Source organism: Suillus plorans (assembly GCF_016647745.1).
Source record: "Suillus plorans strain S12 chromosome Unknown HD556scaffold_86, whole genome shotgun sequence".
Taxonomy (NCBI): domain Eukaryota; kingdom Fungi; phylum Basidiomycota; class Agaricomycetes; order Boletales; family Suillaceae; genus Suillus; species Suillus plorans.
In genome coordinates, this window is record NW_024537470.1 from 64,790 (window position 1) to 91,546 (window position 26,757).

General features: G+C 48.7%; 11 protein-coding genes across 11 annotated transcripts; 2 read left to right on the forward strand and 9 right to left on the reverse strand.

The window, feature by feature from the left end:
• Nucleotides 1-189: 189 nt before the first annotated feature.
• HD556DRAFT_1004876 (class II aldolase/adducin domain-containing protein) lies at nucleotides 190-2,050 on the reverse strand. Its single transcript, XM_041295848.1, has 7 exons — nucleotides 1,710-2,050; nucleotides 1,605-1,651; nucleotides 1,509-1,547; nucleotides 1,207-1,455; nucleotides 1,060-1,146; nucleotides 994-1,008; nucleotides 190-936 (listed from the first exon to the last, which is right to left on the reverse strand). The coding sequence occupies exons 1-7, from the start codon at nucleotides 1,843-1,845 to the stop codon at nucleotides 670-672; spliced, it is 840 nt and encodes a 279-aa protein (XP_041154308.1). The 5' UTR covers nucleotides 1,846-2,050; the 3' UTR covers nucleotides 190-669.
• Nucleotides 2,051-2,473: 423 nt separating this feature from the next.
• HD556DRAFT_1247501 (uncharacterized protein) lies at nucleotides 2,474-2,665 on the reverse strand (the record flags this gene model as incomplete). The annotated part of the gene is made up of 1 exon (XM_041298705.1): nucleotides 2,474-2,665. A coding segment is annotated over one exon (192 nt), but the record flags the coding sequence as incomplete, so codon positions are not given.
• Nucleotides 2,666-3,240: 575 nt separating this feature from the next.
• Nucleotides 3,241-3,483, reverse strand: HD556DRAFT_1205583 (uncharacterized protein; the record flags this gene model as incomplete). The annotated part of the gene is made up of 1 exon (XM_041296466.1): nucleotides 3,241-3,483. A coding segment is annotated over one exon (243 nt), but the record flags the coding sequence as incomplete, so codon positions are not given.
• A 1,146-nt stretch (nucleotides 3,484-4,629) lies between these two features.
• HD556DRAFT_1247573 (class II aldolase/adducin domain-containing protein) lies at nucleotides 4,630-5,806 on the reverse strand (the record flags this gene model as incomplete). The annotated part of the gene is made up of 7 exons (XM_041298707.1): nucleotides 4,630-4,896; nucleotides 4,955-4,969; nucleotides 5,018-5,104; nucleotides 5,165-5,413; nucleotides 5,467-5,505; nucleotides 5,562-5,608; nucleotides 5,668-5,806. The coding sequence occupies 7 exons, from the start codon at nucleotides 5,804-5,806 to the stop codon at nucleotides 4,630-4,632; spliced, it is 843 nt and encodes a 280-aa protein (XP_041154311.1).
• A 534-nt stretch (nucleotides 5,807-6,340) lies between these two features.
• HD556DRAFT_1247500 (uncharacterized protein) lies at nucleotides 6,341-7,113 on the reverse strand (the record flags this gene model as incomplete). The annotated part of the gene is made up of 3 exons (XM_041298704.1): nucleotides 6,341-6,710; nucleotides 6,771-6,871; nucleotides 6,925-7,113. 3 exons carry the CDS (start codon nucleotides 7,111-7,113, stop codon nucleotides 6,341-6,343), a joined length of 660 nt encoding a protein of 219 aa, XP_041154312.1.
• Nucleotides 7,114-7,714: 601 nt separating this feature from the next.
• HD556DRAFT_1247613 (uncharacterized protein) lies at nucleotides 7,715-9,052 on the reverse strand (the record flags this gene model as incomplete). Its single annotated transcript, XM_041298711.1, has 4 exons — nucleotides 7,715-7,769; nucleotides 7,826-8,155; nucleotides 8,208-8,422; nucleotides 8,477-9,052. The coding sequence occupies 4 exons, from the start codon at nucleotides 9,050-9,052 to the stop codon at nucleotides 7,715-7,717; spliced, it is 1,176 nt and encodes a 391-aa protein (XP_041154313.1).
• HD556DRAFT_1004787 (uncharacterized protein) lies at nucleotides 8,858-11,156 on the reverse strand. The gene has a single exon (XM_041295847.1). The coding sequence runs from the start codon at nucleotides 10,924-10,926 to the stop codon at nucleotides 9,088-9,090; it is 1,839 nt and encodes a 612-aa protein (XP_041154314.1). The 5' UTR covers nucleotides 10,927-11,156; the 3' UTR covers nucleotides 8,858-9,087.
• Nucleotides 11,157-17,634: 6,478 nt separating this feature from the next.
• HD556DRAFT_1412276 (uncharacterized protein) lies at nucleotides 17,635-20,225 on the forward strand. Its single transcript, XM_041304206.1, has 7 exons — nucleotides 17,635-17,772; nucleotides 17,829-18,078; nucleotides 18,130-18,611; nucleotides 18,664-18,826; nucleotides 18,873-19,074; nucleotides 19,129-19,835; nucleotides 19,883-20,225. Exons 1-7 carry the CDS (start codon nucleotides 17,708-17,710, stop codon nucleotides 20,066-20,068), a joined length of 2,055 nt encoding a protein of 684 aa, XP_041154315.1. The 5' UTR covers nucleotides 17,635-17,707; the 3' UTR covers nucleotides 20,069-20,225.
• A 1,076-nt stretch (nucleotides 20,226-21,301) lies between these two features.
• Nucleotides 21,302-22,979, forward strand: HD556DRAFT_1005031 (uncharacterized protein). The gene is made up of 7 exons (XM_041295849.1): nucleotides 21,302-21,736; nucleotides 21,796-22,054; nucleotides 22,108-22,193; nucleotides 22,241-22,299; nucleotides 22,350-22,356; nucleotides 22,410-22,442; nucleotides 22,500-22,979. Exons 1-7 carry the CDS (start codon nucleotides 21,706-21,708, stop codon nucleotides 22,874-22,876), a joined length of 852 nt encoding a protein of 283 aa, XP_041154316.1. The 5' UTR covers nucleotides 21,302-21,705; the 3' UTR covers nucleotides 22,877-22,979.
• Nucleotides 22,980-23,442: 463 nt separating this feature from the next.
• HD556DRAFT_1449262 (uncharacterized protein) lies at nucleotides 23,443-24,726 on the reverse strand (the record flags this gene model as incomplete). The annotated part of the gene is made up of 4 exons (XM_041307571.1): nucleotides 23,443-23,562; nucleotides 23,615-23,752; nucleotides 23,807-24,254; nucleotides 24,314-24,726. 4 exons carry the CDS (start codon nucleotides 24,724-24,726, stop codon nucleotides 23,443-23,445), a joined length of 1,119 nt encoding a protein of 372 aa, XP_041154317.1.
• Nucleotides 24,727-25,630: 904 nt separating this feature from the next.
• Nucleotides 25,631-26,642, reverse strand: HD556DRAFT_1005165 (uncharacterized protein). The gene is made up of 3 exons (XM_041295850.1): nucleotides 26,623-26,642; nucleotides 26,078-26,573; nucleotides 25,631-26,021 (listed from the first exon to the last, which is right to left on the reverse strand). Exons 2-3 carry the CDS (start codon nucleotides 26,391-26,393, stop codon nucleotides 25,801-25,803), a joined length of 537 nt encoding a protein of 178 aa, XP_041154318.1. The 5' UTR covers nucleotides 26,394-26,573; nucleotides 26,623-26,642; the 3' UTR covers nucleotides 25,631-25,800.
• Nucleotides 26,643-26,757: the final 115 nt, after the last annotated feature.

The following is a 26,757-nucleotide window of genomic DNA, read 5'->3' on the forward strand; positions in this document are numbered from 1 at the left end:
AGTAGCATTTTCCCTCGGACGACGCCAGTGCGTCGCTATAAGCGTTTTATTTAGGGCTAGACAGCGTCAGTTGCTGAATAATAAACTCGCTTTTCCAAAAAAAAAAAAAAAGGAAACGACCACCATTCGAAAGTGTTCCCACACATCAAGCTTGATGTGTGCAATAAAATTTTTAAAAGTACACGAAATCAACACGAAGTCACCGGTAAACCGGCGAGACTCAGATATTAGTCGATAATATTGTAAGCTCAATGCTTCTTTCCTCTACATAAACACCGCGCGGAACTTGATCCAACTGACAAGACTCGGCTCCAGGGCTCACGTTCGTTGAGTATCTGGCACGAGTCCTCAATATTCAATATCGGACATTCTCACTGCTACGAGATCAGATAAAGTCTTCGACTGCATGACTGCATATATACCTTCAACCTAACTGGATTCTTGGACAGAGCGCAAACACTCGCTGACCAAATGTACTTAGCCGAGTAGAGGTAAGAGCTACGACATCTTTCCTTGCACCTGTTCTAAGCAAGGTAGGCTGGAGCGTCAGATTTTGCTCCCTGTGAACACCTATGCTAGGTTTCAGTGAATCAAATATTGGCAGATATATTGCTGCACGCTTCAGGACTCCATATTGGTAATGTTACAGGTGAGCTAAACAACGGTCTACTAGGGTGCAGGAACATACTCGAATTTCTTTCCTTCTTCGTGCTCCAAGAGCTGAAACTCGACAAATCCATTAAACCAGCCCGCCGCCTCAGATCCAAGGCGTTCCCATGTGTTGGCTGCTTCAACTGGATCAATAAGCCGCGGTTTCAGTCCACGCGCCGCGGCGGCCTGGTCCACTACCATTTGGACCTTGCAGCACTTTTCCAAAGAGATGAAATAGAAAACGGTAGATTCAATTGACTTGGTGGCAACGAGGATCCCGTGGTTCTACACGATGGAGCATGATAAGCAGGTGAGAACGTTTGACTGAGCTCTTAGAGATACCTGGAGGATGACAGCCTAGTAGAATCTTGTGAGCATCGACACATGTAAATCAACGCATCTGCAAACCTTGTTTGAACCCAGAGCATTGGCTATAGCCAGACCTTCCTCGCGGTCATCGACGACGCCACGAAATTCGCTATACAGACTATGATCCTATAGGTTCATTTTGATTAAACGGTATGTATTTTTAAGAACGGATGAATGCAAGATCACCTCATAAAACGCAAGGCTGTCCTGAGTAAGAGGATCAAGAGGCACCCCAAGAGCGCTGAATGCCTTAGCATACGTAGTGTGCGAATGCGCAGCGCAGATAGCATCTGGGCGAGCTTCATGAACCGCTGAATGGATCATGTACGCGGCCTGGTTGAGGAACCGGGAAGGTCCAGATTCATTTTCCTGTATCTTCCCTCCGTGATCTACGAGAAGGAGGTCCTCAGGCTGCAGGAGCTTGAAGTGAATGCCCTGTTGCAATTTGGTGAATGATGATTTTTATATCGGGCACGATGATCAATCACCCAGGGGTTGACCCAGTAACAATCTGGTCTGATCGGGTCCTTTCGACAAAGCAATTAGAAATGACATGCACAGCATCATATCAGCGTCACTCTTACCCGGACAGTAATATGTCCAGCAACCCCTTCATCAAAACGGTACTTTGCTGCATTGATATGATAACGATGGGTGTTCCTGTGACGATTAAAACAAATGGAGCTTACCAAAGATACGATATGCTTGAGCCAGGCGAAATTTCAGGAACGCTCGGTGTTCGAGCGGGTCAGAAAACGTGGGAGGAGCCGGTAGGGTGCTCATCCAGATATCAAGCTTGCTGGCGTCTTTCAATGGTGCGGCCATAGTAGTAGATGTGGGGTTCCAAACGGAGCTCTGATACTTATATTTGACCCTGCCAGTAAGCGCTGGCAAGCTTCTTCATCGTTATCATCACGAGTTGCCCCAGATGTAGGCTCGTGACTAGCCTAAGCATTGATCGCAAGCCAGCTGATCGTGCTCACACACATACAATGTGATCTCCTCGGGCCGACCACGTAGAATCAAGATACATAATCGACCCCTCTCTTTGAATGACACTCCCATCTGAGATTAATCCAAGTCTATGATCGGGTGCTTGATAAATATACCCGGAGTAGCATAACCCTTGACGTCCGGAAGATTCTCTACCGACACTTGATGCGTCTGGGTTGTCTGCAAAAATGTGTTTGACGTGTGTTCAAAGATCGACTCGGAGACGCACCAAAACTTGACAATCATCTGTACCATCGTCCTGTGGTGCCCATCTGATCTTGGAATTTGGTCCGAATCGCACCCAGTCCCAAGACTTTGATCGACCGAATTTCGGATAGTACATACCAAATTCTGTAGCGCCGTAGCAACAAGAAAGCTTGATCCCAGGGTATTTCCCGTCTTAGGCGCAAGAGGACCGCCACCATAGATCTGCATTGGTATCAACGTGAGTCATTCCTTGTCACAGCATCGATAATAAACTTACAACATATTCGAGGGTCTTCAGAACATCGGTAGCACTCGGCGAAAACGCCCATTGTTCCAGAAAGACAGGCACGACTACCTTCGGTTTCGTCTTGAGTACAGAGTCCAGGATGTTGTGCAAGTTGGGTACTACGGTGATCGCCAAGGGATCGAGGAAGGATGTAGGCGGCTAAATAGACACACTGCTCAGGGCGGCGATAGGGGTGAGCAGCTGAAAATATATACCAAAGGTATGAAATGATGGCAAAGACGCAGCGGCGATACGGATAGGAATGGGCAGGTTAACGAGGTCGAGGATAGATGCTAACGGTACTCTATCTCAGCATTATTCGCTGTGCGGATTATTTTACCGACTCACGCGTTAGGCTTACTTATTGGAATGGGTTTTGTGAAGCCAGTGCTGCCAGAGGAGTGCAGGTAGAATAATATCGTTCTCAGACGACGGCGGACCTAGGGAAGACGGGACAATAGCCTCGTTGGGAGTACCACTAACGAGTGATGGGTACAGGTGTTTCAGCGCCGGAATCTCGTCAATCTGCAGCTGGCTTGTTTGAGTGGCAGACATAAGACATGCTTCGACTCCGTCGATTAGGGAAGCAAGAGAGTGCCGAGTCGTGATTAAACGACGGCATTTTGTTTTCTGCATCATGCTCGTGACTGCCGCCGCCGAATTACGAGGGGACACGAGGAATGGCTTGAAATAACAGTAATCAGAAACCCAATCATTCAGAAAATCTATGTACACACAACTAGCCCAGCGAATATTATGCCCATGAATACTGTCTGATAAAGAAGAGTGTCTGACTTCGCGATGAGGGCGACCACTTCTTTGTCTGCGCCTGCGGAGGCTGGTCTGATTGCCTGGGCGGCCCGATGACAAGCTCGATAGAAGTCTGAATGAGAGATAGAGACCAGGTCATTGCTGTCAGGTTTGTCATAGACAAAGAAAGTGACGTCCGAGTGATGTTGCGCATTGAATTGAATCAATTAAGGGAGGGACAGAGATCCATCGAGAAGAGGGTAATGACACAACCTCGATGACACGGAGCGACCATGATTTGAATGATTGTAGACACCTGGGCTGACTGTTGATACGACACCAAGTGCACGAATAAGTAGTCATTTTCAAGCGGCATCCCGGAGAAAATTCGGCAACAATGATTTAAATTGAACTTACTGGAAAAACAAACGCGACCGGCTACGGGTCTACATGAGGCGGCGTACGTAGTATGATGTCGGATGGCGACCGAGAGGGCTGTTTTAATTGGTGTCAATGTATGAGATAGTCTACTGTATTAGGATGTGGAGATAATACCTTGTACATAGAGATAAATGTCTGCCAAAATGCCTCGTGGATCACCTGGAGTGATAAATAATGGAAGGACGGACTCGATCTGACGCCGGTAAACGAAGAATTCATGCAGTGAGCCTGTGGCCCTGTGCAATGAAGCCGGAGCTACACTCCAGTTGGAAGCCTTGTGCTCGATATTTGACTACATTGGAATATCACCTAAGAAAACCAAAAGTGAAAAAAGCAAGCGAGAACAAGCGCGTGCTACATACTAGTAGTAGCAGATTTCGGCATCGTCTCTGCGCTGAGAGTGGGGATGGGCAACGCCTGCAAACAAAGCCGACCACTGTACTGTCACCAATTTTTTTCGAAAGTGTTCCCACACATCGAGGTATAGGTGCCTGAGGATTTGGATTCCCTCCTCCCACATTTCGTGGGAAGTCGGGGAGTACACAAACACCAAGTCATCAGTAAACCGGTGAGACTCGGATATTAGTCGATATTGTAAGCCCTTAATACTTCTCTCCTCTACATAAACACCACGCGGAACTTGAGCTTCTCGACATCGATGTGGCCGGCCGCGCTGTTCCTAGTAGAGGGTTGACGGTCCCGACGTTATCTGGACGCAGGGGCAGTATCACGGTGCTTAGCATTGAGGTTCCAGACTCAGAAGGTGCCAGCGACGGTGAAGGTGTATAGGTTACCTGAAAGAACATATTCTCGCTCGTAGACTTTGCACCCGCACTAGCATTCATTGGTGTCGGAAGAGAGTCGCCTGGAACTACAATCCCAAAGTCGCGTTGTAGATGATCATATCATACATACAAACGCTAAACGGTCACCTAGGGTGCAGGAACATACTCGAATCTCTTTCCTTCTTCGTGCTCCAAGAGCTGAAACTCGGGAATCCCATTAAACCAGCCCCCCACCTCAGATCCAAGGGATTCCCGTGTGCTGGCCGCATTTACTGGATCAATAAGACGCGGTTTCAGTCCACGCGCCGCGGCGGCCTGGTCCACTACCATTTGGACCTTGCAGCACTTTTCCAAAGAGATGAAAAAGAAAACGGTAGATTCGATCGACTTGCCGGCAACGAGGATCCCGTGGTTCTACACGAAAAAGTCATGATAAGCAGGTGAGAATGTTCGATCGAGCTCTCAAAGATACCTGGAGGATGACAGCCTAGAATCTTATAAGCATGGGCACATGTAAATTAACACATCTGCGAACCTTCTTCGAACCCAGAGCATTCGCTATAGCCAGACCTTCCTCGCGGTCATCGACGATACCACGAAATTGGCTATACAGAGCATGATCCTATGGATTCATTTTCATTGAATGGGATATCTCTTGAAGAACGAATGAATGCGAGATCACCTCATAAAACGCACAGCTGTCCTGAGTAATGGGATCAAGAGGCACCCCAAGAGCGCCGAACGCCTTAGCATACGTAGTATGCGAATGCGCAGCGCAGATAGCATCCGGACGAGCTTCATGAACCGCTGAATGGATCATGTACGCGGCCCGGTTGAGGAACCGGGAAGGTCCAGATTCATTTTCTTGTATCTTCCCTCCGTGGTCCACGAGAAGGAGGTCCTCAGGCTGCAGGAGCTTGAAGTGAATGCCCTGTTGCAATTTGGTGAGTGATGATTTTTATTTCGGACACGATAATCAATCACCCAGGGGTTGACCCAGTAACAATCTGGTCTGATCGGGTCCTTTCGATAAAAGCAATTAGGACTGGCACGCACACTGATATAAGCATCACTCTTACCCGGACAGTGATATGTCCAGCGACACCTTCATCATAACCGTACTTTGCTGCATTGACACGATAACGATGGGTACTTCTTGTTCCGATTAAACCAAATGGAGCTCACCAAAGATACGATATGCTTGAGCCAAGCGGAATTTCAGGAACGCCCGATGTTCGAGCGGGTCAGAAAACGTGGGAGGAGCTGGTATGATGAAATTCTTCCCAACATTAAGCTTGCTGGCGTCTTTGAATGGTGCGGCCATAGTAGTAGATTGTGGAATTACAAACGGAGTTCTTGTACTTGTATTTGACCCTGCCAGCGAGCGCTCGCAAGCTTCTTTATCGTCCGTCATCATCATCACGAAAGATCCGACTTGCCCCAGATGAAACAAATAGTACGGTACTATAACGGTACTAGGCCCGTAACCAGGCTCCTACCCATCCGCAGCCGGAGAGGTTTGAAGACGGACTGCTACTAATCTGAAATGTTGTGTTATAAGGTTGTGTTATAAGGTTGGGCTGGGTTTGAATTTTCTAATGCTGATGTAACACAACAGTAGCAGTCCTGCGGACGGGTAAGAGCCTGGCCCGTAACTAGCCTAGGCATTGATCACAAGCCAGCTGACATACATACAATGTGATCTCCTCGGGCCGGCCAAGATACATAATCGACCCCTCCTTCGCAGTGAATCGAATCGCACTTCTATTTGGCATTAACCAAGTACATGAAAACACAAAATCGAAATAATAAAAAGACAAAAAAAAGGTAAACACAAACACAAACACAAACGTCAAGATTAAAGAGCCATCGTAACGCCCAACAACGCAGGCCACAGGATAAACACCACCCGGAACTTGAGTTTCTCGATATCGATGCGGCCCGCCGCGCTGTTCCTAGAGGGTTGATCGATGGTCCCGACGTCGCCTGGACGGAGGGGTGGTATCACGCTGCCTGGCGTTGATGTTGAAGCTGAAGTTCCAGACTCAGAAGGTGCCAGCGACAGTGACGGTGTGTGAGTCGCCTGAAAGAACAGATTCTGGCTCGTAGACCTCGAACTCGCACTAGCATTCGTCGGTGTCGGAAGAGAGTCGCCCTGAACCACGATCCCAAAGTCCGCGCTGTAGATGACCATATCATACGGTATACTCGTGAGGTAACGCAGAGTGCTAAGTGCAGGAGCAGATATAAGCATCCTCTCGTCATCGCACCCAGTCAATCATACATACAAATTCGAGCCAGTATGCAGCTGCACAAGACTCCTGGGTATATCCAACTGATAAGACTTGACTCCAGGGCTCACGTTCGTAGCGAGTGTCGCGAGGTACGTCTGCACAAAACGTCAAGTCACCTCTTGCATTATCCAAGAAAACTGGAACGCACGTCAGAATCGCAGTATAGCTGTATAGTGATGCCCCCCATGTTGTTCAGCAGCGGGTACGTCCCGTCATCTATCCATCCCGTCAGAGCGGTCTGTCCAGCGTAGTAGACGGTGTTTTGGATAGGTTGGGTGGGGTACAAGGACGCGGAGACTGGCGTGAGGAGGGCGAGTAGCAGTATCACGGAAAACATCGACACGCCGTTGAACATCCTGAACTTTTCAAGTTGGTGATGGAATCTGAAACCCGGTACGGACAATAATTAAGTATATGACAGACCCGCTGATCAGTGCACTGGCGGCGAAGGAATGAGGGTTCCCGAGGACGAATATGACAATATGGACAAGTGAACGCAGCGAGAACAACACAAAAGTCAACTTGGCGAAAAACGCGTCACATCACGTGCTTTGGTTTTACAACGATGATAAGGTATACGATTTCGATCTATCGATCGCTAGTTGGAAAAACGTAGAAGTTGAAACATAACTATGCTCGTAGATGATGTATCTCTTAGTCTTGATCTATGAAAAAAAAACACGCCACAGTATCCAGAAAGTGTACGAGGGAGCGGGATGAGGAAAAATGGTTCTGAATAGGTGCGCGATGAAAAATGATTCGCAATGTTAAGAGGTTCCAACCAGGTGCCCGACGAGACGAGAGAAAAAAGAAGGAAAGAAAACGTAAATGAGAACGAGAACATAGTGAAAACGTTCAGAAAAGTACCGGCACAGCCATTATTAAAAAATGCATAAGAGGAAGAGAATGATAATGAGAACGAGAAATCAAGAATCACATCACATCACACGTTCCTTCTCGCGAACTGCACGAATCCAGATCTCTCCAGGACGACTACGAAGGCAAAATGAGTTCACAAAAACCCACCAAAAAAAAGAAAAGAAACTGACCTCTTCTCCCTCAAAATCCTATAAACGCACCTACTCCCCTTCTCCTTCTCAATCCTCATCTTCGACGTAAGGTTATCCGCACGAGGGGGGAACACACCAGGTCCGCAGCGCGCTTGGAAATCTGCAAGACCTTCGTTCGTGCCTTCAGCTTCGACGATCACAGTCCCGTACCAGCCAGGATCGATGAAAAAGCCTGCCACGTTCGGGATCGGAAGGCGCAGGTTTTGGCTGTGCGAGTAGGCGTGCGGGTGGTGCGCAGAGACCGGAGGTCGAATCGTGAATGAAGAACGGTGCAGCCAGTGGACGACGCTGTGCAGCGTTCCGTGGGGGCTATTTGAAACGATGTTAACATGTGATAGACTGGTGGAGAGAGAGGACTCACGTCGCTGTCGTAGCCCTATCCTGTATCAACTGCAAGTTCGCAGCGAGCTCTTGGCCCCAAGGACTAACATCCAAATTAACGATAGGATTGCCGCCCGGATTCAAAATAGGATTAACACCCGTCCGAATGACGCGGTGGAAATACGACGGAGAAAACGCCAGACTGTGGAAATAAGGAGACAGCTCTCCCATCGGCGAGTACTTGTAATCAAGGTCCTAGAACATGCTGTAAGCCAAATCCAACACGCGTGCAATAAAAAGAGGACTCACCACAAGATAACTCCCATCCCAAACCATCCTCCCCAAATTCCCCTCATCGCCTACAGCAACATCCCACACCACATCCCCAACCCTCAACATCTTCAACACACCGGCTCTCTTCAGCTCAGCTTCACACTCCACTACGCTCGAATCAGATAACCACTCTCCTTCAGGGGAAGGAACGAACACCCGCAAGAGCGGCGCACGGTGGAGTCGGACCAAGGGAGATTGGAACGTCCCCTTGGTCGAACTAGAAATCGAGGACGACTTGCGATGGGAATATAACGATGTCGGGGATGCCGTACCACTCGAGGGGCGCCGTGCTACTTGCCCGTCGCGTGTAGCAGGCCTCGATGGCACAGGGCTGACATGTGACCTCGCAACCGCCCTCGCTTCACTCTCAGCCTGCGCCCTCAACCGTAACACAACCCTCGTATACGCACGAGTGGTCATAGCGAGCGACAGAATATCCGGGACGGTGAATTTGGGACGATCTCCTGGGGCTGCTGGGTTGGGGATACGGGGCTGGAGATACGCGTCCGCCAGTTGAGCATATTGGTGAGTGGGCATTGAGACACCTCGCATGTAGTCATTTAGGTCCTTTGATTTGCGTTAGTACATCACATCATACAGTGTGCCGAAAGGGGACTGACCTTCAAAGACAGCGCAAGCGGCTCCGCCCACTCGAAGCTCCACCTCTTGTACCCAACAGTTCCCAAAAACTGCTCGAGCACATACTCTCTCAACACCCGGCTCTCAAACACGGCCCTCACCTCCTTATTCGCCGCATACAGCGCGCACCAATCACTAAACGTCAAATACTCCAGGAGATGCAGTAGAAGCGACGCGTCGGCGAGATGCGAAACGATAGGGTAGAACGAAGGAGGCTTCCTAGCGAGCTCTTCTTCCAATCGTTGCTTCTCTTCAGCTTCTTCCTTCAGAAGCTTTTCTTCTGCTTCCTTCTCCATTCGCTCCTCTTCCTCTCTTTGGCGCGCCTCTTCTTCCATTCGTCGCATCTCCTCCGCTTTTCGCAGACGGACAGCTTCCTCTTCTTGAAGAAGTTCGGCTTCCTTGTTCATCACTTCTTGCTGAACGATCACATCAGCGACGAGAGGAGGACGCGTCTTCTCGAGCCATTGTCCTCGGCGCTGGGTCCGTGCGGATACATAGTCTTCAGGGGACTCGGGGGTTAACGGCGACTTGGGCCTCGCAAGAAGAGGTGACTTGGGCCGTGAGGGCGTCACCGGCCTCGCCACCCCCTCATCACTTCCGCAGGACTTTACAACCTGCACCCCCTCGACCTTCTTAAATGGGTCCTCATCCAAGAATAACGCGTCCTCCGAAAACCCCTCCATCGATACTTTCTTAGATAGTAATTTGGTCGGCACCGAAGGCCCAGAAGTAGAAGAGGAAGGAGTAGGAGGACGTGACTTGGTCAACACGCGAGGCTTGAGGCTTTCTTTACTCGTCACTCGGTTGAGTTTGCGCAGCGATGGAGGGACAGCGTCTGATAAGACTCTGATACGGCTCTGGGGAGGTCCTGCGTCTGATGATCGGCCTATTATGGCGTCTGATGAATGCCCAGATCCTACGTCCAATGAAATACGCCTTCCAGCTCCAGCCGCAGTCGGGCCCGTAGCTACAAAGCGTCCCTGTCCCTGTCCCTGTCCCTGTGCAGAAGTCGAAGACGGAGTGATACGCTCCGATCCCCCGCGCACCAATCCCACACGCTCTGATGTCAAAGGTACCCCCGTAGGTGCATATGTCAGAGGCACGGGTGCGCGCTCCATGGAAGGCACGGATACACCAAAAGGCACATTAACACCCCTCCCAAGGTCTAGAGTTCTATACTCCGCGGGAGGAGACGGGTAACCAAGTGTATCATGATCTGCACCACGCCGCGCTGATGGTGCGGAGATGTGCGTGGCGTTCACAGAGTTGTTATGTTGACTGATAGGTGCTTGCGGGTGTTGGCGTTGGTTGGTGATAATAGGTGCTTGTGGGCGTTGGCTCCCAGCGAGAGGTACATTTTGTTGTTGAATGATGGATGAGCGCTTGTTAGTCATTGCTGGGTTTTGATTGGGCGAGATATTTTCTCGTTGTCCGATGGGCGCCTGATCGATGGCCATAGCAGCGAAAATCAACGGACCTTTCCGGATTGGAGCGGCGCTGAGCTCTATCGAAGTTGAGCGGTTCGAGTTGAGCTGAAGGGGTTGGGTGCCCTGGCGAGGGGGTATCACGTAGTTGCTGGGGGGCGGGCGAATGGTGGAAGGTGCGCGATGGGGAGTAGTATTGGGGGGACGAACGGTAGAATGGGGACGGGCAGTAGCGGTAGAAGATGACACTACCGACGACCGAGCTGTGGTAGAAGACGGCGGGACGGCTGTCGCTTTGGAACGAGTAGTATTAGATGATCGAGTGGCAGTCTGTGTCATAACAGTCGTAGTCGTAGTTGGCATTAAGTTTCGTTGCAAATTTTTGTCTGGCAGCACGGGGGAACGTGCAGACGGAGGGACAGCAGACAACGGACGAGTCTGAGTCAAAGTCTTACTAGTAGTTCGGACGGTACTAATAGCAGCGGGTACATTCGCGTCGGCAGGCTAACAAAATAGGTTAGTCACTGGTGCCAATAAAAAAAATGAAAATGAAAGGAAATTGTATTAGTACTCACGGAGGTGCCAAGGGATCTAGAAGGGGTGCTAACCGGCTTAATAAGGTTTGTCGCCAATCTTTGTTGTTGAACCGAAGTAGATTGTGATCGACCTTGAGGGCGCGTGACGTCAAGGTGCTAAAGAAGACCAACGTGTCAACGGCATTCGAAGAACGGAGATGAAGTGGATTTGGCGCAAGGCGGGAGTAATAGACTCGTGTGTCGACACTGAGGCAGAACGTGTGGGACTAAAAAAAATAGCTTACCTTGATAGCCGGAGCAATTGAGCTGGTGGACGTAAACGCGCTTGAAGAGGAGTTGGTGAAGCGAGTTGCATCTGTATGATTACTGCTACTGCTTGAGCTGGAGCCAGGTTTCGAAGGAGGAGGAGAGGTGATTTGAGTTTGAGAAGCCGCCGGGGGATATGAAAGGACCTGATTTGCTTGTTGTGGGGGGTGGGTTGCGAATTTTGAGGGGTGCCTGGGTGTCATAGGGGAGAGGTGATCTTGTCGTGTGGAAACAGCACGGATTGGGTGTGCGTCGGGGTCTGTGAGACGGATGAATACACGATGATATTATGATTAAAGAAAGGACATACCGGCGAGTTTTACTTGAGGTAATAAACCGGGACCTGTATACTTGCGGCGACCGACAGGTAATAGTAAGGGGGGCGGCTTTGGAGGTTCTGGTATCTTGTGGGGCAAAGGTTGACTTGGAGGTTCTGGTGAAGGTGAAGGTTGTGGTTCTGCCAGGACTTTCCAAGGATCCCATTCATCCTGTGTGGGCATTGTACAAGAATCCATTAGAGAAGAGGATGTCGCGAATCTAGCAAAGAGAGGTGGTAGTGAAGGAGGAGGAGAATCGAGTGGAACGGGTTTTGACGGTGCCGGATGTTCTACATCAGCGTGCTTCCTAAACTTGCGCAACAAACCGGCCATTGCGAGGTGATGGAAGTACCAGTACAAGAAAAACAACGAGCGTGGTTTTAGTTAATAATAATATTAAAAGGAAAAGGTTTTTGAACGTGCCGAGTTAGAGAAACGACACAAGGAATAGCACTCATCTTTGGTCACGTGATTATCCGTTTTAAATCCACAAGATCGTCAATCCAATTACCTCACTCCATTCCGCATCTTCTCTTCCCGGTCAAGCCGGTCATTCAAGAATTAACCAGGCAAATCGGTCAAGGACGTCCGACTACAAGTTAACTGTCAAATGAATGTTCAACATTCTCCCGACGTGGAATATAATATAAAATATTCAAATTTAAGAATGAAGGACTTACGAACTCATCTCAAACTCGATCACATCATCTTCTATTCGAAAATCCCATTTTAGACCGACCCTTTGACTTCTCGGAATTCATTACCTTCACTCTCTCGATATCCGCACGAAATCTAATACACAAACTCGTCTCTCCGTGTTCCTAATAAACGCTGTGCACTTTGATCATCATACCACCGCATTCGGTCTCCCCTGTTCCCGGGAACAGCCCACGCCCAAACATAGACTACCCGTGAAGGGCGTCCCTCAATCATACCATCATGATCATCAGATAGGAAACAGAAATGCCCACCGAGAACGGGAAGCGAGTGAGCCCGAATCCGACTCTCTTCGCGATACATTGCGGATGCGATATCGACCCGTGAGTGAATCGACTGGTTGTACGACTGCTAATAGTCAAAGCGTTGCGTACCGGTCTTCCTACGATATCATATAGCCGGAACCCCCTAACGTGTTCGCATGCAAGGATCCGAGTAACAACTCCAATGCAGAACCTTCAAGTTGCGCCCAGGTATATATATCTAGCATCAGAGGCATTCATCGATGCATCATTTACCAAGAGATACGCTCTTCCTCACCCCCACCATGACGCAAGACTATGAAGACACCACTTGCTCGAGCTTAATTAAATTAATGTTGGTATCCCCGAATAGTGCCACAATGAGTCAAGAAACCAAATTCGGAGTCAACGTCGAACAAAAAGCTATGCTGATGCCGATACAAGTTGCGCCTTCCATTCTCTATGCCTTCTCTAATAATAGTGTTTCGCAGTGCCATGGTACCGGCACGTTCTTGTTCGCGTTCTAGAAATATTAATGCTGTCGGATGACCTCGTTGACGGATGGGGATGAGGCCTTGAGGATCGGTACTAGTACTAGTCTTCACGGGCATGAATGCCCGGAACTATGGTAGTATATACACTAGCGTAGCCACTGGCAGTTCGCCGTGTTCGTATTCGCGAGCCCATGTGCATGCAATTGAGCTCTACATATTGGGTGTGGTGGTTTCGTACGCGTATCGGTCCATACCGGCATCAATCACGCCTTTTGCCAGAACCTGCCTTTGGATGCAGGGCAAAAATAACGTAGGATACAGGGCAACAGGACTCTGGGATAGGCGAATTGTGTAAACGTCACGGATGTCGAGCTTGGGAGACCAGTAGACGAACTTGGCAGTGTCATTCAAGTTTGTTGTATTCGAGTTCTCAAAAGTTGATGCGCGCTAGTAAGAAGACGGAATCTTTGGTAATCGCTTCATGTCAGTAACCGCGGACTGAGAGTTTGGAAGAACGGTGGTGATGGTAGACAACAAGGTAGCGCCAGTGATTCGGTCAGCACGTCCGACAGTTTCAGCCATTCGTTTGAGTCGACTCGTGTGTAAAAGCGACAGAAGGGGTATCAATCAGCCTCCCTTTTGCTATGGCATATCCTGTCGCGATATGAGAATAGATATTATATCAGAACATTTACCGACAACAAACGCACGTCCTGAACCAGACAAGTTCTCAGAGAACTTGGACCCTGGGCTCAACTGCCAGTGAAGTTTGGCCCTGATTGGCATAAGCCTCTCATCCTAACAGATACAAACAACGCCTTCGAAAATCTATTTTCAGGTGCCGCCATGTAGTCCTCGGGAGTCGGCTTGGAAGACAGGATAAGATCAGATGACGGAGCTTCCTTATCGCACGGATCAATTTCACACATCAAGCGACAACAACACAAAAGAAATACAAACCCTCTTTCCCAGGTCCGCCGACATGCGTCCGTATCGTGACTCGAACTGCGACTGCGGCTAGCACGATACAAACATCTTACGTCCACCGACCTACAAATAACATTCCCTGACACCCGTGCGCTCCGTCTTTTTGCAAGGAACGTTCGCCGCTGCGAAAAGGCACGCCTCGAGGACTCACGGCTTATGATTCTCCTCCGACTTAATCCCACTTGTATAGGTTCCAATCTACTTAAGTATGTATTGTGATCGTCCATGTGACGCGCGTAAGGGGTTTCCCTTACCTCATTCCGCACCGCGCCTCATCCTCCCGGACGCTCCACCACTCCGCGTTTGGCATCACACCTGCATCATGGCGATGTCACGGCCACCCAACTAGCTCCCAACAAATCGGTCAACTCAAAGCGGAGAAGCCCTTTGATTGAAGAAGTCTTGATGATGGCGGATACGTGCCATCTTCGCTCAAGAAGTTTTATCCATCCATCAGACCCGCCGACATATATATATATATGTTATTTGTCAAATCGGAGGTGTCCGAATTTCGAAAATGATAGATATCGTGAACGTACATAATCATTCTACCAATTCGACAATTTGAACAACTTCGGAATGTAATTTAGCTATCGATGATGATTAACTGACCCCTTCCAAGTGTTTGATCATCACCGGAACAACACCAGTTCCTCCGTTCCTGTTCCTCCCAAAAGGCAGTTGCCGCCGCCATCATCACCATGAAGTAATTGTCTGATAGGAACATTCGATAATGTATCCAAGGGCATCGATAAACCATACTCTCAAATGAAACGTCTCGCAATATGGGCTTACGACGCGATGGCGGGGCATTCGTTCATTATCGCGTTAATGGCTGACTTACAATTACGGTATACTGAATAGACGATCAACGATCTTCGCGACGCAACAAGGGCACCTACGTACGCATCGTCAAGACGTCTTACACATCGAAGTTTCATCTCGAGCTCAATCATATGATTCCTTCCCAGGATCGATGCGCGTTTGTATCATCATCGAGCGTCTTCTGCCCGAAGAACCCTCTTTTGGATGCTTTGAGCTCGAGTTGAGCTTGGACGGTATGACCACTTGGCGGTCTGGAACACCGGAACATCCTTCTCCGCCTTTATTGAAATGGGCCTCTTCTCTGGTGCCTAAGGTTCTGGGGAAGATCAAGGGATTGTACCTGGTCGAGTTTGGGTACTTGATGTCTATGCCTTAACGTTTATCCTGATAACCTTTCAGATCTAATGCGGACGCCGTCCTTTGGACAGTATCAAATGCGATATTCCGCCTTCGCACAACATCTAGTGAGCACGCAATCTAATCAAGTTAGACGATATTGAACAGGGGGATCGTCCGGACGAATAAGAATGCTCAGATTACTGGTTTATTGTTTCCGTTTTATTGATTGGGCTTCGATACTAACATGGGAAGCCTGGGCTGTCGGACTTTGTTTTGATGACCTCCTTGTTCCACGGGCTCACGAGAGATATGCATGTGCATCGTTATCATGTGCTCGCAAAATGCACGGTACCTAACCACATAGTCACCTGAACATACAGCTGCCCACCTTGGAAGACAAGGAGATTCTTCTCCATCCTCGTTGATCGCAATTGAGGTTTCTTCAGTCGATGCTTCTGCTTCTGCTTCGGACGAAGGTCTTATGTAGTACCTGGTCAGGTTTGGACGCAGCATGTCCAAGTATTAGTTCAGACTGATAGCCTTTCAGATCAACTGCGGATGCCGTCCTATATACAAGGTCGGGATAACATAAAGAATAGAATTAATTAGCTTCGCCAGTACTTACTCGTCGATATCCCGCCTTCGCGCACGAAATCTAATCGAACTCGAGGCCTCGAGGGATCATCCCGATGAATGATAATATTCCATTTAATCGCTCGTTTCTTTGATCGCTGTACACCACACTTCGATACTAATTCGCAGCCCATGCTATCGGGTCGTCTCCCATGTTCGGCATGCCCGAGAAACGTCTACGTCCATGTGCAATGTGCATCGTCACAATCACAAGCACCGACGCATACGGAACAAATGCAGAGTCACCTACCAAGGGTAACATATCATTCCATGGCTTCGATAATTCCTGGGCATCCATCGCCGTAAGTTTCTTCCAGGTCTCGGTCTCAGTCCCCCATGACCAGGTTTGGATGCACAATGTCCAAGCGCAAGTAATGGGCTACTTATCCTAATAGCCTTTCAGATCCTGCCCCATATACTTGGCTGGGTTCACCTAAGGGATGTAATTAATTAGCTTTAGTGTCGATATCCCGCCTTCGCGCACGAAATCTGACTGAGCTTGATAATAGCAGAGTAATCATCATGATGAACAAACTGTTATTGATCGCTCACCTATGCACTTCGATAATAACACAAGAAGCTCTCCCAAGCTATCGTTCCGAGAAATTTACGCCCACGTGCTGTGCATTGTCACAATCACGCGAACACACCGAAACACGCGTAACAAGCGCATAGTCAGCTCGCTCAGAAAGGTAGGCGAACCGCTACTCACAAAGAGACCCCGTTTCTGAAACGTTCTGTATGTACCATCATTTCCGGGCGCGCTGATCAGCTTACCAATGATGAAGCGGACATCTGCACAATCATGACCCTGTGAAACAAGATAGGAAACACGACATCGCTATGTAACTGCAAGAAGAGGGACCACCCGAGCTTACCGCATCTTTGTCCAATCGCCATTACGATCGGTTTTATCCTCGCATGCGCATATGGCTGATCACGCCTTCTTCTGATAATATAATAGGATTTTAAATCAAAATTCTCTTCGCGATGCGGATAGACGTTGCGTCTTGGATCGACTCGCCGTTTATGTGGAAGAGATACCTCGATGGGCGTCGGGGACTCGGCCTCGTATGCATAATGGGCGTATTGGTTTGATCTGCGAGTAACGTTGCAGTTCACCGCGATCGTGATTCTAGAATTGATGATGATGGGCTTTTTTGAAGCTGGGCGATGGTTTCATATCGAGATCGGTATCAGCTGAGACTTGAGCTTTGCACGTGGTAAGAAGATGGGCGGATCGTTGTGTGCCACGGATGCAGAACATTATTAGATGAGCGCGATGGGTGTACTTGATGGTAGTAAGGAAGGTTCAGCAATATCGGCGTATCAGATCGCAGTAGGATGATGGGAAGCAGTCGCATGCACACTGATCGAGTGATCCCGTGAACCGAGAATTTGGGAGAACGGTGACAATCTGAGAGTCCGAGTTGGATGATAGAAGGTGAGGTGACGACTCGCTGGGAAACACCAATCAGCGTCTTCCATCTTCCTTTTGTGATGTATCTGTTATGATTTGAGGAAGTTTTAAGTTGCAGGTTACTTAACACCTCGGCCAATCACAAAAGATGCATATGCATGCCACCAGCCAACTCTAGTAGCAATGATGTCGGAAAAAATATGGTTGACTTGGGTTGACCTAACATGAGTTTGGCCCTGATTGGCAAAGGCCTCTCATCCTAACACATACAAACAACCCCTTCAAAATTTGAAAGTAAGGATCTGCCACCTAGGCGCCCCAAATCCAAATGGCGACATCACTCGGGAAACGCAGGCAAAGAGAAGAAGACGCACCCTCATCACAACCACACGGGTAAGTCAAAATTTTCACATAAAACACCAAAACAACATAACATCGCGCTTCATCAGGTCCACACTATTCGTATCCAACCTCCCCTATGATGCAACATCCACCGACCTACAAACAACATTCTCAGATTTAGCACCCGTGCGATATGCTTTTGTCGTATCCAAGAGCGGGACTGGGGAGTCCAAGGGTTTTGGTTATGTATCTTTTTCGATCAAGGAGGATGCGCAGACTGCTTTTGATACCGTGTCGACTGAGGGGATCAAGATCAATGGGAGGAAGTTGAGGGTCAAGTGGGCGGATAAGAAGATGGTGGGTTTTGTTGTCGTTTATCCGTGGATGGGTTTCTTATGGGTGGTATAGGACCAGGGTAAATTCGAAAGCTCGAAGGAGCGCGTTGGAAAGGAGAAAAAGCCAGAAGTGAAAAAGCAGGCGGTGGTAACACAAGAGGCGAAAAAACACCAGCCAGAAGTGAAAAAGCAGGTGGTGGTAAAACAGGACGCGAAAAAACACCGTCAAGAAGTACAAAAGCAGGAGGAAAAGGCGAAGCTTGAAGATGTCAATGAGAGTGACGCCGAATCAGATGATGTCAAGATGGTCGACGTTGAAGATAGTGATGTTGAGAGTGATGCTGAAGACGAAGAGGAGCAGTTGGGTCTTCATGAAGACGAGCACAGCGACAAGGACGAAGACGAAGACATCGAAGACGACGACGATAAAGAAGCCATAAGTGCTGAAAATCAACGACGTCCCATGAAACCTCAGCTACCTCAAACGGACACAGGTACCACACTCTTCATCCGCAATATCCCTTTCATTGCTACAGAAGACGAACTACGGGCACTGTACGTGTACCTTCTCCCACTACCCCATGTGTACTCACCCTTCATGACGTAGATTCCGCACGTTTGGGCCTCTACGGTATGCTCGAATTACCGTCGAACCAGGCACCGAACGTTCACGAGGCACTGGTTTCGTTTGCTTCTGGAATAAGGAGGTCGCCGACAAGGTGATCGAGCAAAGCGAGATCTTGCGCGCCGAAACCATGGGCCCGCAACAAGTATGTCTTACTATCCGATGTACGACGTGTCTCTGACACCTCTCAGCCAACAAAAAACCCATTTACCCTCCCGTCAATATTAACGCCTGACCCATCTTCAGGTGTAGCCAAAAGTCTTGTACTTCATGGTCGCACTTTGGATGTTGTCAGAGCTGTCACGCGGGATCAAGCAGGTAAGCTGAAGGATGAAGGCGAGAAAAGACGAGAAAAGGCAGACAAGAGAAATCTTTACTTGTTGCGTGAGGGAGGTAAGGTTGATTTTGTTATCATCCTTGTTATCTTTGTAAATCAGAATTCTCCAGTCATCTTGCCTAATACGCCAGCGGCCAGCACCATACCACCTGTTGAACTGGAGAAGCGGACTAATTCATTCACTGCTCGCCGCACGATGTTGCGGACAAATCCTTCCTTATACGTATCGAAGACCCGACTCAGCGTTCGCCAGATACCCCTATTCGTTACTGAGCGGACTCTTAAACGCCTCGCCCTCCACGCTCTTCGTACATTCCAAGATGAATTCAAAAAAGGAGAACGCAACGGTTTGACTCCCGAGGAGCTAGAAGATGTCACCAAGGAATCCGATGAACCAGGCGACTCCAGCACGAAGCCGAAGGCCGGGAAACGATTGCAGGGAAGCAGAGTCAAGCAAGCCAAAATCGTGCGGCAACATGAACGGGTAGATCCTGTCACAGGAAAAGGCCGCAGCAAAGGTTATGGATTCATCGAGATGCCGCGGCATGCGGATGCGCTACGCGTTCTTCGGTGGGCCAACAACAATCCTGCTGTGGCGCCACTTCTGAGCACCTGGTGGAAAGAAGAGCTCGGAGACCTCATCAAGCTGGAGAAGGGGAAGAAGGATTCTGATGAGGCTAGACTGAAGCGGATAAAGGATGAGCTAGAAGGCCAAGTGAAAATACCGAAGGGTACGCTTGTTGTGGAATTCTCCATAGAAAACGTGCAGGTCGTCCAGCGAAGAGCGAATCAAAACAAGGAAAAACCGACAGTAAATGTATGTATGATTTCCGTCTATGATCACTATTTCTGACTCAGATTTAGACGCGAGTCACAAAAGACCACGGTGAAATATCTCAAGAACCACCTATGAAGAAACGACGCGTTGCGGCTGATGAAACACCAGCGAAGCCTGTGAAAGAAGAACATACTAATGGTGGTCAGAGCATTGGTGCAGTTATTGGCAGAAAGAGGAAGGAGCGTAAAGCTGCCAAGAAGAGCGCAAAGTAGCCCTGAGTCAAGTGCTGTCTTGTTTTGTTCTTTACCTTTGGTCGTATCATATACCGCTCAAATGGACCACAGTTTCAAAGATATCGACTTTCATTGGCTGACTGACTAGAGACAGAATTTCTATATTTATATTCTGCAACATTTAAACAACGGAGACAGCTGTTAGCTGATTCGCAAAAACAAGTTGAACTGGCGTCATTAAAACATCCGAAGCAGGACCCCGTAAGCATTAGGCTTGCGCTCGTTCGTATACACTGACTTCAGCCTGCCACCACACCGGCCACGCACACTCACTCTCCCTTCTAGATTTCGCATACCTGTTTTTCACCAATGCAGACACTTCGTCGCAATTTACTCGGTGTTAAGAAGACACTTGTATAGTACGGCTGACTCGGACTCGGACTGCCAGCATTGCATCTCAAACGATGGGCATCGCGGCAAGCGTCGCAACTTCAGTATCGATGACATTACCTTTCTCACTGCTATCCTCCGCGGAAATACCACCATGTACTGGATGAGCTACAACGCGAATTACGGGCACGCCGCGGTGCGTATTTGTACATACACTTCTTTGCACCCTGCATACTGGGTATTACTGGCAGGCTACATTACAGCCAGAAGGGTATCTCCGCTCGTGCTCTGGAACGACTCGGAGATGAAGAACGATGTGCCATCTTCATGAACCATATTGCCGAGATGGCTTCGAACACAGGAATGCCGATGTTCGGTGACGGAACTGCGAAAGGACATTGATTTGTGGAACAAGGTTTGCTTCATTTACAGCCTAGTACCAGTCGAAGTGTACCGTTTCTTCTCAGTGACCTTATAGAGTGATTTATCGTGCTAGTTGTGGGGAAGTCAAGGTATTTGGGCTCGGAGACATGCATCGACATTTACAACAGAGATGGTCTCCTACTGAGGTATTTCTGGGTCGGGGGATGCAAAAGGTGAGGCCATTATTGAAAGCAAGTCCATCTAAAGACTATGTAGTACTGATCTCTCGCCGCGCCAGCCTGGTGTTCAAACGTTGAACCGAGTCACCCACGTGCTTACGGGGTCCTACTTCGGTCACTTCCGAGACGTAAAATCATAAATGTCTCCGCATAATTTTGCAATCAACGGTGCTCTACGAGCTGTTCTGGACTCCTGGGGAATAGTACTAGTGTACGAGAATAGGCCTAGGACCCTAAGTACGGGTACGGATAGCCGATAAGGTCTGTTTGAAGTGTTAATGTTTTCTAGCTGATTGGATATGAAACAACTCTTCTACACTCCCTCCGTCATCGTCATCCTCCTCCACTCGTCACTCATCGATGCATCACCAACTAGAGACTAAATAACAGTATGAGACTCGCCGCGTTTTTATCATTAGGAGATAGTTGTTGCTAGACGTATCTCTGACAGCGGGTTTCCAGCGGTTGAACTTGCGCAACCTGAATTTCTCACAGGTGACAGTGGGCAATACCATTTGACAGGAGTAGCATAATCCCAAAAGCTTGCATGATCCGTTATCGATATTTATTAATCAAACCACATGGGCTAAGTGAATTCAAAAGCTACATATTGAGAACCAAGGCCGTAGAAGAATAAGGCCTTACCACTGAACGTCTATTCGCGCACCGCAACTCACTGTACTTATGTCTGACTCTAAAGTATGGCTGATCACAGGCGAGTATCCTCATTTCCTATGGTGTGCATCAAGCGGTAGCTTACGTCGATCATTATAGGTACATCATCAGGCTTTGGTCGCCGTTTAGTATCAATCGTTCTAGAACGCGGTGATCGCGTAGTCGCGACGGCCCGATCTCTCCAGAAAATTCAAGATTTTCCCCAATCTCCAAACCTGCATCTCCTAGAGCTCGATGTGACTGCTGGAACAACTGCAATCAAGGAACGCGTAGATGAGGCGGCTAAAGTATGGGGCAGGATTGATGTGTTGGTGAACAATGCGGGTATTGGATTACCAGGAATCCTCGAGGAATGCGGGTAGGACACAGACGTGTTTTTTTCCCGTGCCTAATGCATGTTATCGGTTTCAGGGTGGATAGGCTACAAAGACAATTCCGCCCTAATGTCTTCGGTGTGCTGGATGTCACGAATGCAGCATTGCCATACATGCGTGAAAGTAAGTTTCTGGAGATATGCATGTAACACACGCTATGAGCTCTGCAGGGAAAAGTGGTACAGTAGTTATCATCGGGAGCCGTAGCGCCTGGAGGCCTGAAATTAGGGTGAGTGGCGTTGTCTATCGTTGATAGTGGCTGAACAACGTCTATTTCAGGGAATTGGTGAGTAATGCCTTTTAAGCTTTTCCCTGGGTGACCAACACCACGGCTGGCAGGCTCTTATGCCTCATCAAAGGCAGCTGTGCATGGTAAGTCGCGTTGAACCCATACACGTTGCATCGTCCATGAACTGAAAAATTCTGCAGTAATGGGCGAAACACTTGCCGTGGAACTTGCATCGTTCAACATACGCGTCCTGATCGTCGCGCCTGGCGCCTTCCGCACCGAAAACATATACAGCAATAAATTTGACACGACGCATCCTATTCCTGATTATGATGAAACGCGAGCTAAAGCATTGCTAAGGTATGAGACTGTCCCTGGCAAGCAGCCAGGAGACCCCGCGAAGGCGATGAAAATCGTCGTAGACGTCGTAAGAGGAGAAGGCGTTGCAGTTGGGAGGGAGTGGCCGTTGTATCTTGTCTTGGGGGAGGATGCAGAGAAAGATGTCAGAAATAAATGTATGAAGGTGTTGAAGCACCTTGATGAATGGCAAGACGTAATTCGGGACGTGAATCTATAAACCGACAGATATGTAGCATTAGAGTTACATGATGTAAATTTATTGCTCTTTTCGGGTCTAAAAGGTGCATCATCATAAACCTGGTTCCACGCTTCATTTCCTGCTCGTGTATTAGGAACTCATGAACGACTGCAGTCTTCCTTCTCTATGACCTGGCTAGGTACTAAGAACTAGATTTTACGGACCACGCCAGACTATACAAAATGTCGGGGAAAACGTCAGCAATTCACCCCCTTTCATGCGGCTCGCGAGCACGCTCCCTATACGCATAATAACTACTTTAATTGATGAAATAAGTGAGCCATCTACTCTTCGACCGCGATGCAAAGATTCGGTTGCGTATATGCTGTAAAAATGCATGACATACAATCGTGGTGTTTGATGTCATGTCAGGAGCTGGCCAGCGACGTTCTTTGTCTGGTGTGATCTCTGCACGATATCAGGATTGCAGCCGCGCATGACGTATGTCAAATAAAACGCCTCCTATATTCATATTGCCCCCAACTTTGCAGTCCATGGTTGTTCAAATTAATCTGACATTAGGTGATGTCGTACCATTCGCTGCATCACGGGTCGGCAAGAACCCTCAGTTCTGTCTCAAGGGACAGACTCGGAGACCCATATGGGCCATTGGCCCAAAGCAGGTCTCCAGCGGGATCGTCTGGTGATTGGCCAAGCGAAGGGAGCTTATGAAATCCTCTGCCTCTTCGAAAATCTCCCAACCTCTATGTCGCCCACCGTACGATCCAAGTGGTCAAATACAGATCCTAGAGCGTGAGCTAGGTCAGGATGACAAGGGCCGGATGCTATGCTCATCATGGCGTCAAATTTTCGTCTCAGTCCAGCAAGCTGGTCTGGCGAGAAATAAACCTCAGGCTATAGTAGAAGTGAATCATTAGAGAATGAACGCAAAACGGTATCTTGACGTACGATGCCTGGAGGTGGTCCTCCGTTCCCCTGTGGCTGCTCTAACATGGGTCCCACGCCATCCTCTTCTGGGCCCACGTCATCCCTTGGCATTATTTGAGGCACATCAGTAATTCCAACTGGTACTGTCATCGGCGCCGTTGTGAACAAAGGTTGTTTCGGCACTGGCTTTGGTGTGGTCTCCATCTTGAATTCTCCCGACTGCGACTTGCGAAACGACGCAGGGAAACTTGGGTGCGCTTCAGCATGTGTCATACGAATGCGAAGAAGAAGCTCGTTATCGTCCATCGTTGTTATACGTAGCCAGCCGCCACAATGATAACGAGTGATGCGAGAACGTGACTTGGCGCGATCGGCATCTTGGTTTCGCGACTTTGATTGCTCTCCTTCAAGCTGGGCACAGAAGTATGTGACGACCGTCGACTTTCCACCGCGCTTTGTTTTCTTTTGACTGTATGAAAGACGTCTTGTAAGAACTGCCCCAGTGCATGCATGACGTAGACAACGCACTTCCAGTGATATTCCGATGCTTCTGCCAGGAAATCTCTAATCTTGTTCGTCCGATTATACAAATGTTCCCCAGCTGCAAACATCCCCGGCGGTAGATTCACCATAGTGTCAAAGTCGAATGGGCGACCTTTGTTCAATGTGACGAGTTTCAAGAAGTCATCCAAGCTCATCGCCGCGGTGGCAATCTGCCCACATCCAGATGAATCAACAGTGGCAGCGGACTTCCGTGCTACTTGTTTGTCCATACAGCCGATGCATACTTTGAGGTGACCTGTACCAGTACGTCGGGGTGGGTATGAGTCGACGGGGCCCATATAGGCACAGCGAGTGCACTTCTGAAGTATAGTTGGAGAGGTGGATGAGGAAGGACCCGGAGCCATCTCTGTTGGGATCTCGAATGTAGTAGGAGCCATTGAAGAGGGTGTCGGTGTGGATGACAAGCCCAGCACAGGAGCGGGAGAACCTGCGAAGTCGCCCTATAAATTGGGAATAAAATTGCTCAAATGCATCTGCCCATACCTTTTACTTCCATCTTATACTATCTCGGAAGATCTTAACGCAGTCCGTGATATTCTTGAATTACGGTGGTAAGGTTTCTGTCAGGTTTCTGTGGGTGCACTTCGCGACAATCCCACAGATCACGTGCACATCTCAATATGGGAAAATATGACGACTCTTTGTATTCCATCATATGATCACACACCATGGGTAACCTTAAGATCTCATGGAATCAACAACTTTCAGAGCTAGGACGAAGTAACGGAGCCCAGGGATTAGGACATGAGGGATCAACTTTTCGAGACCTGGTTTAAACTGCGTCACGTTCGCGAGCCACCCGGGTGATGTAATCCTTCCCTCGTGGCACCACATACCCGAAGCACGATCACTGTCACTCTGCACCAACATGCGCTCTCATGTCGACCGTCCTTCTTTTGTACAACATCATCTCTCTGTCAGCCCGCAGATGCAGCTGGTTGCTGCCCACCAAAAGAATCTGTGAAATTGTTCACTTTGATCACGACAATTGATTTCGCTCGCATTCCTGCTAGGCAACATGATCATGGTAGTCTGATGAGCGCAATACTCGAATCAGAAATTGTTTACGCACTTTGGGGTCCCCCTTGTTTGATGTTGCACTCACGGAGCCTATCAGCTCAAACGTTTTGGAGGACGTTGATACGCTTTGCTTCAAGAGAGCATCAATGCCTTCCAAACATATTTATGGCTGAGAACACTTCATGTTGGGAGTCCTTGTACTCTCAGATCATAGTTGAGACGAACCTTCAGCCGCCCTCAGCTGTGGACATACGTAAAATCTAACCGATAGCACCTAATAGGGGAGCGCCTGTGTGCACTTTACCACCCACTAGAAATGCAGATTTGAATATGACATAGAAGGATTTCGATGGCTGGTTGAGGATCGCAGGACCTGAGCTCGGGCGATCAGCCTGGAAATGCACATATCCAAGAAAGCACTCGTCACTTTGTCAACGGGTTAGACAGGTGTCTTGATCGTACAGTGCACTTGCCTTTGAGTATTCATGGTGCCCGAGGTCCGATATTCTGCAAAACGCCTGAAATAACGCTGGCACCACAAAGGGAACCCTGCACTCCCTCTCTACTTCACTGAGCATACGCTCAGCACGGAGACGTTGTGTCCTTTCCTGCTGCAACTCGATTTCAAGCAGTATCAGTCGCGCCTCCATATCTACAAGAAATCAAATGAGTCAGCTACGTGCATACCAAACTGCTGGTGTACGAGACCATGGGGTGAGGGTGCTGTTTCCTCACTCTTCGGTTGAGGAACACCAAGACGCATAAGATCTTCCGATATCCCTTTCTCAGAGTGTTTTAAGGTGGTTAGCTGACCGCGGACCTTCGAAAGCTCGAGCGATAGCCTATTGATAGCCTCTCTATCTCTTGGTGGGCGGGGACTACTAGGGGTGGGGCTGTTGCTTATGCCGGGTGATCCTGGAAGGGGTCTGATGTGATATGGAGGGATGCGTAATGGCTGTTGAGGGGTGATTGTGAGCCCCGCCCGGGATGTCGGGTATCTGGACCGATGAGTTTTGTTGCCCATTTGAGTGGGTTGGTATTCTTCAGTTGAAAGGCCGTTTAGAGTATGATTCCCATCCGCTGTACTGTTCTAAATGGGGAGGTACTGCTCGGTTCGAATTCTCTTCAACAAAGGATTCGAGGAGGGCTCATTATTACCATCTGACCCAAAAGGTGGTGATGAAACACCTTGCTCGTTGACGAACTTGGAAACGTTTAGTGTATAGGAATGGCAGATAGATCACAATACCCACATCGAATCGAGATCTCTTCCTTTGAACTACTTCCGTGGTGAATTGTGAATCAGAACGGTCTGACGTAGATGATAACGGTGGACTCATTCCTTCTGTCCACGGCAACTCTATTGTATGTTTTGGTCCCAATGGTGA

What these genes read in the sequence shown, in the direction of transcription:
- HD556DRAFT_1004876 (XM_041295848.1), bottom strand. Translation starts at nt 1,845, where the DNA reads ATGGCCGCACCATTGAAAGACGCCAGCAAGCTTGATATCTGGATGAGC. An exon ending in GTTACTGGGTCAACCCCTGG is followed by an intron (nt 1,456 to 1,508) that starts GTGATTGATCAT and finishes AAATTGCAACAG; the next exon opens with GGCATTCACTTCAAGCTCCT. An exon ending in ACAGCCTTGCGTTTTATGAG is followed by an intron (nt 1,147 to 1,206) that starts GTGATCTTGCAT and finishes ATGAACCTATAG; the next exon opens with GATCATAGTCTGTATAGCGA.
- HD556DRAFT_1004787 (XM_041295847.1), bottom strand. Translation starts at nt 10,926, where the DNA reads ATGCCAACTACGACTACGACTGTTATGACACAGACTGCCACTCGATCA.
- HD556DRAFT_1412276 (XM_041304206.1), top strand. Translation starts at nt 17,708, where the DNA reads ATGGCGACATCACTCGGGAAACGCAGGCAAAGAGAAGAAGACGCACCC. An exon ending in GAAGACGAACTACGGGCACT is followed by an intron (nt 18,612 to 18,663) that starts GTACGTGTACCT and finishes TTCATGACGTAG; the next exon opens with ATTCCGCACGTTTGGGCCTC. An exon ending in AGGAAAAACCGACAGTAAAT is followed by an intron (nt 19,836 to 19,882) that starts GTATGTATGATT and finishes ACTCAGATTTAG; the next exon opens with ACGCGAGTCACAAAAGACCA.
- HD556DRAFT_1005031 (XM_041295849.1), top strand. Translation starts at nt 21,706, where the DNA reads ATGTCTGACTCTAAAGTATGGCTGATCACAG. An exon ending in GGAATCCTCGAGGAATGCGG is followed by an intron (nt 22,055 to 22,107) that starts GTAGGACACAGA and finishes TATCGGTTTCAG; the next exon opens with GGTGGATAGGCTACAAAGAC. An exon ending in ATCAAAGGCAGCTGTGCATG is followed by an intron (nt 22,443 to 22,499) that starts GTAAGTCGCGTT and finishes AAAATTCTGCAG; the next exon opens with TAATGGGCGAAACACTTGCC.
- HD556DRAFT_1005165 (XM_041295850.1), bottom strand. Translation starts at nt 26,393, where the DNA reads ATGGGCAACAAAACTCATCGGTCCAGATACCCGACATCCCGGGCGGGG. An exon ending in AACAGCACCCTCACCCCATG is followed by an intron (nt 26,022 to 26,077) that starts GTCTCGTACACC and finishes GATTTCTTGTAG; the next exon opens with ATATGGAGGCGCGACTGATA.